Raw genomic sequence first — 15063 nt, 5'->3', positions numbered from 1 at the left:
GTAGCCTTTGTGTCTTTGTTATAATGTTACTGTGTTATAAGGGATGGACGGCTCTTAGAAATCCCCCCAGACTGTGAGACAGTTTCTGGACAGTCCCTGAGGGATGAATTCTCAAAACATAAAATCCTAGAAGACTAGACGTGGAAGGGACCTCGAGAGAGATCAAGTCCAGTCCCCTGCACTCATGGCAGGACCAAGCACCGTCTAGATCCGTGGGGTCTAACAAATGGCTATTTGGCTGGTTGAGTATGACTAGTTTGCCATAGCACTACCCACTATAGTGGCTAGTGGTTCAGAACTGGATGGACCCCGCGGCTCTGAACCATCCCTGACTGGTGTTTATTTATCCTGCTCTTAAACAACTCCAGAGATGGAGCTTCCACAACCTCCCTAGGCAACTTTTTCCAGTGTTTAACCACCCTGACAGCTAGAAAGTTGTTCTTAATGTCCAACCTAATCCTCCTTTGCTGCAATTTAAGCCCATTCCCTCTTTCCTCTCATCAGAGGTTAAGGAGAACACTTTTCTCCATCCTCCTTTTAACGCCCTTTTAGGTACTTGAACATCTGATAACAACAGAGCTGGCTGGTGAAAATCTTGAGTTTGGGTCAGAACAGATGAAACCAAACATTTGGTTTGAAAATGCCACCGCAATGCCTCATGGGAGTTGTGGTTCAGGTGCTCCCATTTCTCCTCTATGAGCCTGGCTCCCTGGTTGGACTGCATCTCCCATGATGCACCATGGGCAACATCTAGCCACAGTGCCTCATGGGAGGTGAAGTCTGACGGAGAGTCAGGCCCATAGAGGGGAATGGGAGAATGAGGCAGCAGGCCAAATATTTTAGCTCTTCTGACAAAAGCAGAATGATTGTCCGGGCTGAGGGCATTTTGAGCAGCCAGTTTTTCCACATGCAATCTAAGTGTTGTGCAGAAATCAGCCACTTCCTGAAGCACTGCGCTTTCTTAGCACTCCGTTTTCCTTGGAAGAGCCGTGGAGATGGAACAGTCCCTGCCAGCCCTTGTTCTTTATTCTTCTAGTTCCCTTTATTCTAGCAGGCTTGACTAGGACAGAAGGAATTTATATTCGTAGGGCTTAAGAACCAGCAATTGTCAATACAGCGCAGAGGTCTGATCCGTGAGCCCCGTGTCTCACACCTCTGCCATCCCAAATCAGATCAACAGTCCATCTAGTTCAATTACCCACCTCTGTCTATATCGGCACAGAGCTGTGCTCCATCTAAGCTGGAATCTCCAGCGTCGGGGACTTTCATATCTCCCGTACTTTAACTGTGTAAAACTGCCCCTCGGTGGGATCCTACCCCACTCCCACAACATACTGGGCAGCTGAAAAGTGTCCGTCACACATCAGTCCATGCCCATTGGCGGTGACGAAGTACCTTTCGCCGTTGATCCCTGAACCGTTTTGCAGCCAATCTCCATGATCTCCCCTTTGGCTCCCAGGCTGACGACAGAGTCCTCCCTGCTGCAGCCGTCACTGATGACTTTGGTCTGGACATCTAAGGAGAGGGGGGAAAAGCACAGTCTGATAAGCACTATGGCTCCTTGGACAGGGGCTGTTGGATGAGCAGAGCAGCAGGGGATGGCGGAGACAGAAGGAACCATCCAGCTAAGAGGGGAAGAGGTTTTGTGCCACCAGGAAAGAGACAGGAACAAAATTTCCTGGGGTCCCCGGACCATGCCCCCCCAAGGGCATTAGGAACAAGGGGGGATTGGGGAGCTATAGATGGGGGCAGGGGATGGGGCCTGGCTTGAGAATGGGGACTGCAGCCTTCTGCACACGCTGGCTGGAGCCCCGAGAGCTGGGGTCGAGGGGTACGGCCTTGTGGTTCAGGCAATCGCCGGGGATGCAGGAAATCCCAGCTGAGCTGCCAGCTCCATGACAGACACCCTGCGTGACCTAGGGCAGTTACTGCAGCTCCCTGCCTCAGTTTCCCCCTCTGTCAAATGGAGATAATGAGCCTCCCTTTTTGTCTGTCTGCACTGTAAGCTATTTGCAGCAGAGACCATCTCTCCCTCTGTGTCTGGGCAGCGCTGCCCACAACCGGGCCCCAGTCTCAGCAGGTTTGTAGGTGCTACCATAATGGTCATAATAAGGAGAAATGCGCTGACTGGATATGGTACCTGCTGATTGGTCCCCAGACAGGCTCCGCCCCTACTTTTTCAGAGTCATGCTGCTTGTGATTTGCAGCTGCCACCTCTCCCTGCCCTGGTGCCCTGTCTTGTCCCCCTCCAGGCCTGGCTTCCTACCCAGCTGCTCCGTGCGGAGGGTCAGGTTCCCGTTCTCGGTGGGGTTGGTGAGAACGTCCATCACAATCCTCTCCACGCTGTGCAGGACGATGGTGGCCAAAATGGAGAGCTGCTCCGTGCTCAAGTTGGACCAGGAGGACGTCTGCTTCAGGATGGAGGCAAATCCCTCAGCAGCTTTCTACGGGAGGCCGAGCGAGAGAGAGAGAGCTCTTATTGGCTATGCTGTGTTACCTCAACAACCGTCAGCCAATCTCCTACAGCTTCTGATAGGGCCCTGCCCCTCGCCCTCCACGAGCTGAGGATCCACCATTGGTTTGTGCCACTTGGCAACGTCCCCCCTCTCGTGGCTGGTCCATCGAGATCTGAGCCAGCGACAGGACTCGGGGTTTGCTCTAAGGCCAACAGGCAGCTCTGAACGACTTCGGTGAGCCTTGGCTCAGGCGCTACCGGCTCATGCTTCTAAAGCCGGGTGTCCCTGCTAGGAGCTTTCGTGGTACCAGTTAGATCTCACTACACTGGGCGATGATTTTTGATGGGGAGGCCTGTGACGGCGCGTTGGGGGTTCCCCGTCTCCTGCACCCCGAAATGGCACAAACAGACTGCGCCAGCCAGTGGAATTGAGGGTGGTTTATTGCTCCTCCAGCACAGCGCAGCACAGATGTAATCTGGTCACAGGAACTGGGCTAGGATGCCTCAGGCCCCCTTGAGATGGGGGAGACTGGGCCCCTAAACTCCAGCCCCTTCCCCTAGGCTCTCCTCCATGCCCTCCGACAGCCAGCAACCAACTCACTAACTTCCAGCCCTGCCCCCCAGCCAAGGCAGCATTCCACCTTCCTTTGTTCCTCTCCATGGGGGGTGTCTGGCCACTGGTTTGCATAGTGACTCATCCTGTTTTGCTGGGTCGTGGTCCCCACGACAGCCAGTGGGGGTTCCCCCAGAGCCAGCAGCATAGAAACCAGCCAGGTACCCCCACTACGTCACAGTTCTCCCCCCTCCGAGAGCGAACTGAGCAGGGTCACTCCGCTCGTGACCTAGGGAAGTTCGGGTCCTCTGCGTGGGAACCCGCCCTGGGGACATGGGTGCTCCCCTTGACTCGGGCCGGCCGTGGCGAGGCCCCACATGAATTGGCTTCCGTCTGTCCACTCGCCGCCCCGCTCCAGGGCGACTGGCACAGGCCTGTCCTCGGGGGTCACACCCACCCTTCCACTGGCCTTGATCTCTGGCCAGGGTCTCTCGGGCCGGGGCCATGAGCCCAGCGAGCCTTCTCTGGACAGCCAGGGCGGCTTCCACCCCCGATGCTCCATCCAGGGAGGACTTCCCCTCCCATAACTCTCTCAGCAAGCCCAGAGGGTCTATCTGGGGTAGAGACCCCCAAGCCGCTTTCCTCCTGTCTTGGGCCTTCCCGCCCCTCTGGCAGGAGTCACAGGACCGGCAGTACCGCTGCACGGCTGTAAAGATTCCCGGCCAATAGAAGTGCTGGAGCAGCTTCAGCCGGGTGCTCCGGATCCCCCGGTGGCCCCCAACGGGGGAATCGTGGGCTAAATACAGCAGCTTGAGGCGATACTTTCGGGGGACGACCAGCTGCCGCTCTACCCTCCATGCCCTCGCCTTCCTGGGGGGGAGCCACTCACGGAACAGGAGCCCACGCTCCCGCAGGAATCTCTCCTGGCCACCTCTCCCCCGGGGCTGAGCTGCACGGAGGCCAGCCTGGTCCCTCAGCCTCTGCAAGGAGGGGTCTGCCTGCACCTCAGCCTGGAATTCAGCTGCTGAGGCAGGGATCGGGACCTGTCCCCCACCTCTGCCTAGGTCCGGAGTCCCAGCCTGGCTGGACCCCGTGTCCACTGGGATGGGACCCTGAGGACGCTGCCAGGAGTCCTTCCCTGGACCCACGTTGTCAGCCCCCCGCTGGCTCTGGCTCCAGGTAGTGACTAGAGCCCGCTGGGATTCATGGGGCCACTCCTCTAGGTCATTCCCCATCAGCACCTCGGTGGGCAAGTGCGGGTGCACCCCCACTTCCTTGAGGCCCTCCTTGGCCCCCCATTTCAGATGCACCCGGGCTACAGGCACCTTAAACGGGGACCCGTCTATGCCCTTCAGGGTCAGCTGCGCGTGGGGTAGTATCCGCTCCGGGGCCACTATGTCGGATCGGGCCAGAGTCACCTCCGCCCCCGTGTCCCAGAAGCCCGTCACCTTCCTACCATCCACCTCCAGGGGTATGAGGCACTCGCTCCGCAGGGGCCGTCCTGCCCCCACCCGGTACACGGAGAAATCCGCCTCCTGAGAATCAGACCTCCCAGGGGAGGTGCACAGAGCATCCTTCTCCTCTCTCTGAGCTGAGGTTTGCCTGCCAGCCCCTGCCTCTGGGGCAGCCTGCCCTTCCTCCCGCCCCAGCCAGTTAACCCTGGAAAGTCCCCGGTCCTGGGACCTGGTGCACTGAGCCCTCTTGTGGCCTTTTTGCCCACAGCGATGGCAAGTTAGGCTTTGGGCTGTCTCTGTCCCGGCCCTGGCTGGTTCTCTGGGGCACAGATGACCTGTTCCTTGGTCTCGCCCCGTAGTTGACTCCCTCCGTCGCTCAGCCGAGATCCGGTCTCTGCGCGGTTCCCTCTCTCTCCGGGACTCCCGTTCACACCCGGACCGGCTCTCCGTGAACTCATCCGCCAGTCTCCCGGCCTCCTGGGGGTTCTCTGGTCTCCGGTCCTTGAGCCACAGCCTCAGTTTGGGTGGGCACGCTTCATAGAACTGCTCCATCATGACCAGCTTGAGCAGCTCCTCTGCGGTCTGGGCTCCGACTCCAGACACCCACTTGCGGCAGTATTGCGCCAGGCGGGAGGCCAGGTCCACATAGGTCTCCCGTGGCCCTTTCTGTACCCCCCGGAACTTCTTCCTGTATATCTCGGGGGTCAGCCCGAACTTGTGCAGCAGGGCCTCCTTGACTCGGTTGTAATCCCCTGGCTGTAGGTCCTCCAGCTGACTGAGCACTCCGGCCGCCTCCTGGCTCAGTGCGGGGATGAGCTCCTGCAGCCAGTCAGCTGGGGGAACCCGTTGCAGTCCACAGGCCCTCTCAAAGGAGCTGAGGAACCCGTCTATGTCGCCCATGTCCTTCAATTGGGCCACCACGAGCCTCTCCAAGCGCCTGGCAGTCCTGGGACCCTGGGGCCCCTCCGCACTTGGCGCAGCCGGTGCCCCGCCGGTTCTCCGCTCTGCCATGGCCAGCTCATGCTGCCGCTGCCTCTCTCGATCTTGGCGCTCCTTCTCTCGATCTTGGCGCTCCCTCTCTCGGTCCTGGTGGTCCTTCTCTCGGTCCTCTACTTCCAATTCCCTGATCCGCAGCTGGATCTCCAGCCGCCGCAGCTCCGCTGGGCTGGCCCCTGCCCTAGATGGGATACGGCTTGCAGGCCTCCCGGGAGACGCTGTCTCATCTCTCCGGTGGGTTCCAGCGCTCCTCCCCCTCTCTGAGCCTGACACACTCTCAGGGGGGGTCTGGCTGCTTCCCCTGGGGACAAGATCCTGGCCCTGTGGCTGGTCATTATCTTCCAGCTGGGCAATCAGCTGGGCCTTGGTTGCTTTCTGCACAGGCAAGCCCCTCTCTCTGCACAGCCCCACCAGCTCTGCCTTCAAGAGTCGGGCGTAGGCCATCTGCCCGCTGGGCCCCTCGGTGCAGACTCACCAGTCTAGTGCTGCAGCGCCCCACGATTCCCAGGAACCGCTTCGCTCTGTCTCCAGCACGCCTGGCTCCAGGGCTCTTGCTTCTACAGCGCCTTGTCGCTCACCGCTGGAAGCTCCATCCACGGGGTGCAGTGCATCCCACTCCTGGCACCAGTGTGACGGCGCGTTGGGGGTTCCCCGTCTCCTGCACCCCGAAATGGCACAAACAGACTGCGCCAGCCAGTGGAATTGAGGGTGGTTTATTGCTCCTCCAGCACAGCGCAGCACAGATGTAATCTGGTCACAGGAACTGGGCTAGGATGCCTCAGGCCCCCTTGAGATGGGGGAGACTGGGCCCCTAAACTCCAGCCCCTTCCCCTAGGCTCTCCTCCATGCCCTCCGACAGCCAGCAACCAACTCACTAACTTCCAGCCCTGCCCCCCAGCCAAGGCAGCATTCCACCTTCCTTTGTTCCTCTCCATGGGGGGTGTCTGGCCACTGGTTTGCATAGTGACTCATCCTGTTTTGCTGGGTCGTGGTCCCCACGACAGCCAGTGGGGGTTCCCCCAGAGCCAGCAGCATAGAAACCAGCCAGGTACCCCCACTACGTCACAAGGCCACTCCAAGATTTTGGTAAGTGGCCGCACTTGTCTATGGGGAGGTGCGGGGGTCTGAGTTGGATGCAGAATAGGGATGTGAATGTGTAACTGTGCAAACGGTGATCCACTAAGTTTGGGCTTATCCTGGATGTGCATGTTTACACGCAGGTTCCTGCCCTGCTCCTGGGAAGCCGGCTGCCACTGCAGGTGCGTGTAACTGTTGAGATTCTCACAGGTTATGCTATTAGCCTGCCAAGTCCTAGGGTTGAACGCAGTGATGAGGTGGGATTCGGTGGCCGGGGTGACTCAGCAGGGTCTAACTCTAGCTGTAATCTCACCCAAGGATCGGGTCCGAATTAGCTGTGACGACTGAAAAAAAAAAGAGATTTTTGGCGTTGTTGGGGAGAGTTCTTAGAAACCATCTGATCAGTCTGCAGCAGCAGTCAAAAACTTAAACAGGATGTTGGGCATCGTTAGGAGGGGGATAGAGAATAAAACAGAACATGTCAGATCGCCTCTATGTAACTCAATGGGATCCCCACATCTTGAATGCTGCATGCAGATGTGGTCACCTTATCTCAAGAAAAGATTCTTGGCATTGGAAAAAATTCAGAGGATTAGGGGTATGGAACAGCTGCCATATTAGGAGAGATTAATACAAATTGGACTTTTCAGCTTGAAAAAAAAGACAACTTAGGGGGATAGGATAGTGGGCTATAAAGTCCTTACTGGTGGGGGAAAAGTGAATAAAGACGTTATTTATTCCTTGGATATCTTCCCTTTGGGAAAGGTTCAGAAAAGGACCACAAAACTGATTAGGAGCATGGACTGGCTGCCATATGAGGAGAGCTTAATAAAACTGGGACTTAAGAAATGACTAAGAGGGGATTGGATAGAGGTCTATAAAATTATGGCTGGTGTGGAGAAAGCGAATAAGTTATTTACTCCTTGGAAAAGTTATTTACTCCTTTTCATAACACAAGAACTAAGGATCATCATATGGAATTAATAGGTAGCAGGTTTAAAACAAAGAAAAGGAAGTATTTCATCACACAACACACAGTCAACCTGTGGAACTCCTTGCCAGAGGATGTTGTGAAGGTCAAGAGTACAACAGGGTTCAAAAAAAAGAGCTAGATATATTCATGGTGGATAGGTCCATCAATGGCTATTAGCCAGGATGGGCAAGAATGATGTCCCTACCCTGTGTATGTCAACAACTGGGAATGGGTAACAGGGGCGGATTCACTCGATGATTATCTGTTCCCCTGGGACACCTGCCATTGGCCAATCAGAAGACGGGATACCATTGGTTTGACCCAGTATAGCTGTTCATACCTTCTTACACCTGAAAGCTGTGATAAAAAACCCAGAGACACCTCCTCCTCTCTTACCTCCAGACACACCGCTGAGTTCTTCTCTTCACAGGGCTCTGCCAAGGCTCTGAAGGTGGATTTCAGTAAAGTGCAGTAGGCAGCCTGTGCAGGGTGGCAGGAGGGAGCCGGAGCAGAAGGGAGAAGCACACAGCACAACACAAAGTCAATGTCACAGCTGGAAGGTTGGGCTTGTGGTTAAGGCTTCGGGAGGGGACCTAGCACCTGGGGGTTCAAACTGCAGCATAGTCACTAAGCTGCCTTATTTTGCAAGGCTTCCTTTCCCCAGCTGTACAGTGGGGTGACCAATCCTGTATTCCTCACTCAGATGGCTGTGTCTACACTGGCGCGATCTTGCGCAAAAGTGGCCGCTCTTGCGCAAAAACTTGCTGCCTGTCTACACTGGCCGCGTGTTCTTGTGCAAGTAAACTGACGTTCTAATGTATGAAATCAGGCCTTCCTGCGCGAGAACTCTGATGCTCCCACTCTTCTTGCACAAGAGGCCAGTGTAGACAGGAACACGAATTTCTTGTGCAAGAAAGCCCTATGGTTAAAATGGCCATCAGAACTTTCTTGCGCAAGAGAGCGTCTACACTGGCATGGATGCTCTCACGCAAATGCACATGCCAGTGTAGATGCTCTCTTCTGGAAGAGTTCTTGCGCAAGAAGCTGCCAGTGTAGACATAGCCAGAGAGTAAGTCTGGGGCACATGGACGGCCTCTTGCTGTGTGGCTATGCAGCACCTGACACAACGGGGACCCTGATCTTGGGGGGAGGTATCTTTGCAGCACCTGCTTGAAGTCAGAATACTACTGCAAAGGATTGTGGGTGGCAGAAAGGAACAAGGAGGATGCATTATGACTTCCGTGGGCCCTAGGCACTTTTGCCTTCCTGGGCCCATTCCTCCATAAAAAAAATATTAAAAATTATTTTTGATATAAAACTTTAAATACTTCAACATTTTTTTTTCTGTTTTAGGCAAAATTTAATAGGTTTTCGTGGGCCCTAAAAGTTTCATTTTTTTCTGATGTGAGAAAAAAATTAAAACATTTTCTCCGACCCTAAAAGTTCATTTTTTTCCTTCTGATTTTAAAAGAAATTCAAACATTTTTGTGGGCCCCTAAAAGTATCGTGGGCCCTAGGCACTGTGCCTCCTGTGCCTAATGGATAAGTCGGCCCTGGGAGGATGGGGAGCGGTTCTGTTGGTGGTACCGTGGGGCTCGGGGAGGAGCTATGGCTTCCTACACTGGGATTTTCCACCTGCTTAAGATTTGTCAGTTCTTGCTACTCTCCTGCGCCCTGCACGTTGCTGCTGGTTTGCTGGCAGGAAGGGCAGCCTGTCGCCCCAGGGATGACAGTCCCCTGTGCCAAAAATACTACGTGCGCCTGGCTTTGCTGTTAAGGACGGGGCAACAGGCAATACTGACCTGGGCTCCAAAACAGCTCCATCTTGGCAGCCCTAATGCCAGGTCCCTTTAAGAAGTTACTTGCCCGGGATGCGGCAAGCGCCCCTCCCTGGCACCCCCAAAATCACTGAGTCACTTCAGCCGGGGTTCCCTGCGCTGCCTTTGCCGTGAGCATCCTGAGAACAGCAGGGCCTGGCGACGCTGCCAGGATACCTACATCCTCTGGGGATGAGCCATGAGCTGTGTCCAGACTCTGGTTCTGGGATTTCCTCACCAGATCGTTCTCTTCCGAGAAATGGGCCCGGCACTTTGAAGTGACCTCTAGGAGGAAATGAAATGAACAAAAAAACCCTCAATCAAATGTGTAGATTAGTAAATACGGTGGCCTGGGAAATTAGCATCCCCTGGGCTTTCCCATCCAGGGATGCAAAGGGTTAAAAAGCTGCGTGTACAACCAGTGACTTCCAGGCCTAGGGGTTACCGCCCAAGCAAACCCCAAGCTGATCCCCGATCCGGGTGGGAGTGCGGCAGCTATTTCCTCTTGGGAGTCACAGCCAGGCACCTTCTCCAGGAGTCAGTTCACCCTTTGTCAAGGACAGCAGGAGAGGGGATAGTGCTGCTCCCCCCAGTCCCTCTAATAACTGACAAGTGGTCCTGTGGCACCTTAGAGACTAACAACATTGTTTTTAGAGTTACACCGACTAACACACCGACCCGTCCGAGCGCTCTTATAACCGATACCTGAGAGAGGGACATAGAGTCAAATCCCTCCTCTGCCTCATGTAGATCTGTGGGGTCCCCAAACGCTCAGGAAAGAGCTCTAACCACTAGGCTGCATGGCTGGTCTCTCTCCAGCTCTGTGATTGGGTAACAGTCATTGCAAGCAGGGGACAGGCACCTGGGTCTCTTCCGTGAGTGTTTTGTCCTGGGAGGTTGTCCGGCTGCAACGCTGCATGTGACCTGCTTTACCCCAGCCTGGCACCCTGTCCGCACTGCAGCTAAGTTGCGATTCCCCAGCTGGGCAGACACACGCTCGCTGGCTCTGTCTGGGCTATAAAGCCGTGCGGCCACTGTGCGGCTCAGGCTCTGCCCAGCGCACACCTGGGATCAGGGACAGGGTGGCTCTAGGGCACTGGCCCATCCGCTGCCTAGCACCTGTGAATTCTTCACCCTGCTAGAGGGTGTGTGTCTGTTTGGGCTGGACTCGCACCTCCCTGTTGCACTGCAGATCCCTGTCACATCCACCAGTAACACACCCACGCGCCTTCCTAGGACTGGACCCAGGGGCCTGGGCCTGGCACAGAGGTTTTTGGTCTCATGGCGCCTCCCAGGAACACACTCGCCCGTTAGCTCAGGCAGCAGGGGCAGTGGGACACAGGGTTTGGCGTCTTGGCTCATCAACACTCCAGTGTACAGGGAAGAGCAGAGGAAATTAGGGATGTTTTCAGCGCAGGGACCAAGCCAGGATAAAAACAGCCAGAAGGTCATTGTCCCTGAGCTCCCCAAGGTGGATGTTTTGGGACTTTTCTCACTGAAACAAACACCCCAAACGGTTCATCTGGGATCAAGCCTTCGCCCCAACATCAGGTTTTGGTTTCCTGTTTCTTTTCGGTTGGGTGATTGGATTTTAGCTCAATCTCCCAACGAAGCCTCATTTTGAAGCAAAAAGCCCAAAAGTTTCATGTAAACCACGTCACGACGGTCACGAGCCCGGGCCTGAAGTTCCCGGCTTCGACTCCCACCCACAGCGTGTTACATGTCAGAACAGGGCCGCTGTGCCGACCGCTGGCCACGGAGTTCAGTCTAATGACACCAGTCCAGTCCATGCTCTGACTCTAAGGCAGAGAATGAGGCTCCACCGGAGGATATGAGTCTCCCGGGCCAAAGGGACTGTGGGGTTTTGCGAGCAAACGGCAGAAGGAAGGGAGTTGCCTGGCAGCTGATCCTGTAGCTATTCTAGCTGGGTGGGAAGGAGCCTCAGGTACCGTCCCCATGAAATCTCTGCAGCTGTCCGGGCTTTGGAGAGTCAGAATCCCGGGTGGGCCGGCAGAGCCGCTTCGTACCTAGCTCTCCATTGTGGGGTGACCTGGTCAGCAGGCATTAGCCTTTCATACCCGGAGCCCCACACACATCCCCCGTATAGGACACTTACCTGTGCAGCTGAAGCGGGTGCCAGGCTGGCTGGGCGGGAGGTAGCCTGCCCGGCACCTGCAGGTGTAACTGCCCGGGGTGTTGCTGCAGATGGATTTGGGGCCGCAGGGCGATGGGTCTCGGGAACATTCGTCAATATCTGGAGGGGAAAGAATCCAGGTTGGCCATGTGTGACCCTAAGACACCAGTGTCCTACTGCCCTGGGCTCCTCACACTAACCCAAGCCCCATTGGATCCAGTGGGAATCTTCCCATCAGCCTTAGAGGCCATTTCCATCGGTCACTCTGCCTTCTGCCTGAACTGGCTCTCACCATTGCACTGCGCTGCTGGGTCAGTGACGTGCTGCTCCCCAGAACTGGATGCAAAGCCGGGATTGCAGGGGCAGCAGTGGCCCCCTGGGATGTGGGTGCAGGTGGTGTCCAATGTCACATCACTGAATGCAGATGGGCCCTGGTCTGCACAACAGAGCCTTCTCTCCGTGGGAGGATGGCATAGAGGGGAGCAGGTGGCATCAGAGGAAGCACCGTGCCAGGAATACGGCTCCCTGCAGGTTTGCAATATGTTGCCCATCCCCCAGAGGCAGCCGTGCTAGTGGCCTGGGAGGTGGGAGCCAGGACACCTGGGTTCCCTTCTCAGCTCTGTGAGGAGAGGGAGGGCTGGGAGCTGGAGCAGGGAGGAGCCTGGGGAGGGGGGAAGGGGAGTCCGGACACCTGGGTTCGATTGCTGGCGGTGGGGTAGGAAGGTGCTGGATTGGTCCTAGCAGGATGGTGCACAGGCAGGGCTCCAGGAGGAGAGTGAGGTCTAGTAGATAAAGCAGAAGGGGGAGTCGGGGCTCCTGGGTTCCACTCGTAGCTTTTCCACTGATTCTGTGCGACTTTGGTCAAGTCTTTTCCCCACCTGATGCCTCAGTTTCCCCTGCTGTGACATGGAGACAATTTTCTCTCCCCAGATCTCCTTGCCCGTTATTGCAGGGCCACGTGCTGAGAGGCAGAGCACCCGCCCCTCCCCTGTAACCAATGAAGTGGAGGCTTCTCAGCTGTCCCTCACCATGTCTCCCCCATAGATCTCCATGCACACGGCCCGACTGGTGCGTCCTGTCACCGGGATTTCCCGTGTCCATCACAAGCTTTAGTTCATTCCTTACAACCCCACGCTCCCAGCCCTGCGCCAGCCCCAGCCCGGTGTGTCAGAGCAGGGCAAAGCCCCGGTCCCAGCCCGGCTGATGGCAAATCACTGCTGTTTCAGGGGAGTCGATGGAGTGGCAGCACCATGGCCCTGGCCCCAGCAAGTCTTCACCCTTCATGCTGGGTGAGGATCCAGCCCCGCACAAGCCATCCCGGTGTGTGTGGAGCACGGGGCAATGAGCAGCAAAGGGCTTTGGTGCCCGGCCATTGGCATCCCTGAGAGCAAAGGCTGCGCGGAGACGGCCGTGGTTCCAGGGGTCCTGGCTCTCACCAGACCCAGGAGGGCACCGGACACAGAGCTGGGCCAAGGGGCTGGTGTGCGCCGGGAGTCCCTCCATGACTGTCTGGGGGCAGGAGAGACCCTGCTGGGAGAAAACCTTCAGCTTCCCACTGGCGCTCCCCTGAGCAGTCCAGAGGGGCGACGCTGCCGGGCAGCCAGGAGTCTCCTTTGGAAGAGCTGTAGCCAGGTAAACACTTGCAGGAAAAACTTCTTGCAGTGTCATTGCATAAGGCATTCGGGCCACAGGGTTGGGGGACTTGGGAACATTCATTGATACCTGGACAGGAGCAAACACAACCGGAGTCATTCAGGCCCATTGTGCCAGACGTGGGAGTCAGGGGGGCAAAGGACTCGCCAGGCCCCTGAACAAGATGGAGATAATGACATGGAGAAAATTTTCTCTCCCCACATCTCCTTGCCCATTACTGCAGGGCCACGTGCTCAGAGGCAGGGCACCGATGGGAGCGGAGGCTGCTCAGCTGTCCCTCAGCACGTCTCTGCCCTGGGTCTCCATCCAGATGGCCCCACTGGTGTGTCTAGTGCACCCAGTCCCCCTGGATCTCCTGTGTCTGTCACAAGCTTTAGTTAATTCCTTACAGCCCCCACCCTGCCGCCCCCCCAGCCCTGCGCCAGCCCCAGCCCAGTGTGTCAGAGCAGGGCAAAGCTCCGGTCCCAGCCCAGTTGATGGAAAATCGCTGTTGTTTCAGGGGAGTCGATGGAGCAGCAGCCCTGGGGGCCTGGCCCCAGTGACTCTGCGCCCTTCACTCTGGTGAGGATCCGGCCCCGCACGAGCCACCCCGGCGAGTGTTGAGCATGGGGCAATGAGCAGCAAAGGGCTTTGGTGCCTGGCTCTCACCAGGCCCAGGAGTGCACAGGACACAGAGCCGGGCCGAGGGGCTGGTGTGCGCCAGGAGTCCCTCCATGACTGTCTGGGGGCAGGAGAGACCTGCCGGGAGAACGCCTTCGGCTTCCCACTGGCTCTCACCTGAGCAGTCCAGAGGGGAGATGCTGCCGGGCAGCCAGGAGTCTCCTTTGGAAGAGCTGTAGCCAGGTAAATGCATGCAGAAAAAACCTCCAGCAGTGTCAAGGCATAAGGAATTCGGGCCGCAGGGCGAGGGGAATTGGGAACATTCGTTGATCTCTGGACAGGAGCAAACAGAACCGGAGTCACTCAGTGGCCCAGGAAGGTGCTTGTGTTACCCCCAGTGGGTGGGTCTTACAGGTCCCCCTATGGGCCCGTGGGCAGGAGGACACAGAGTGCTTCTGCCTTCTCCAGTGGTGGGCAACCTGCGACCTGAAGATCCCCATGTCTCCTTCCTCCTCAACGCATGCGCCTCTCACGCACTGGGGCACCGGAGCCCCACACGTCCTACTCCTTCCCCCCCTCCCAGCACTTTTAGGAGCACCATGAATCGCCTGATTTGTGCTCCGTACCCCCTCCCACGCCTCCCTCCCGTAGCAGAACGTTCATATTGTTAAAGAGCCATTCAATTGTCAATGAACCCATTTCACAGGATTTGCCACCCTGCCCAGCTCTGCCCAACCCCCTGCATTCATACACAGACAGTTTCTGAATTTGCTGATAAACCTTTGGGCGTTCCTGTCAGATTCTCTAAGAACTGGTTAGTCTGCAGGGCCTCAGCTTAAAACCTGCTTTAGAGGATTTCATCAGGGTGTTGCTGAAGAGGATAAAAATCACATCTGTAAAAACCCCTGGATAGACCTTTCGATGCTCAATCCTAGTATGCAGCGTTAGGCTGAAATGCTTGGATCTTCACACACGTAAAGTTTTTCAAACCAAATCCTTCAAACGACCACCCTTCTCCGAAATACACGTTTTCATTTTAATTCCTAGAGTACCAAAGGCTAACTTCCCACGTCTTCCTGTCTCTTCTGTCCATCCCTGGACATGTAATCTTTCTCCCTTCACCATTATCATCCCTACCCCTTTTAAGAGAGTCTATAGGGATCCTTTTTCTTCCACATAGTTTCCTTTTCTTTCCCTCTGATTATTCCATTAACTAGGTTTAAAGAAATCCTCCACCCAAATCAGCGCCTCACAGAGAGAAAGTCCTTTCTTATGCCAGAAATATTTGGAAATCTGTTTTAAAACTGGTGATGTTTCATGAATGTGTCTAGCGCTTTGGAGACTGCCCAAA

At 56.0% G+C, this 15063-nt stretch overlaps 1 protein-coding gene across 9 annotated transcripts in view; it reads right to left on the bottom strand.

Moving 5' to 3' along the window:
- The window catches only part of LOC102458375 (adhesion G protein-coupled receptor E1), a 198344-nt gene that overhangs the window by 162479 nt on the left and 20802 nt on the right, over nt 1–15063 (bottom strand). For 8 of the 9 annotated variants that reach the window (XR_012896649.1, XM_075902300.1, XM_075902299.1 and 5 more), the window contains 6 exons: nt 13890–14045; nt 11442–11579; nt 9507–9610; nt 7905–7988; nt 2267–2444; nt 1396–1515 (listed from right to left, as the gene is read on the bottom strand). Coding sequence is in view for 8 of the 9 variants with exons in the window: in XM_075902300.1 (XP_075758415.1) it covers nt 1396–1515; nt 2267–2444; nt 7905–7988; nt 9507–9610; nt 11442–11579; nt 13890–14045 (780 nt within the window). In the remaining variant the exon portion in view is untranslated. The remainder of the gene's footprint in view (nt 1–1395; nt 1516–2266; nt 2445–7904; nt 7989–9506; nt 9611–11441; nt 11580–13889; nt 14046–15063) is intronic. The other variant, XM_075902295.1, reaches the window with a different exon arrangement.

This window comes from Pelodiscus sinensis, chromosome 19 (assembly GCF_049634645.1).
Source record: "Pelodiscus sinensis isolate JC-2024 chromosome 19, ASM4963464v1, whole genome shotgun sequence".
Classification (NCBI taxonomy): domain Eukaryota; kingdom Metazoa; phylum Chordata; order Testudines; family Trionychidae; genus Pelodiscus; species Pelodiscus sinensis.
This window is presented reverse-complemented; position numbering and strand designations above follow the sequence as displayed.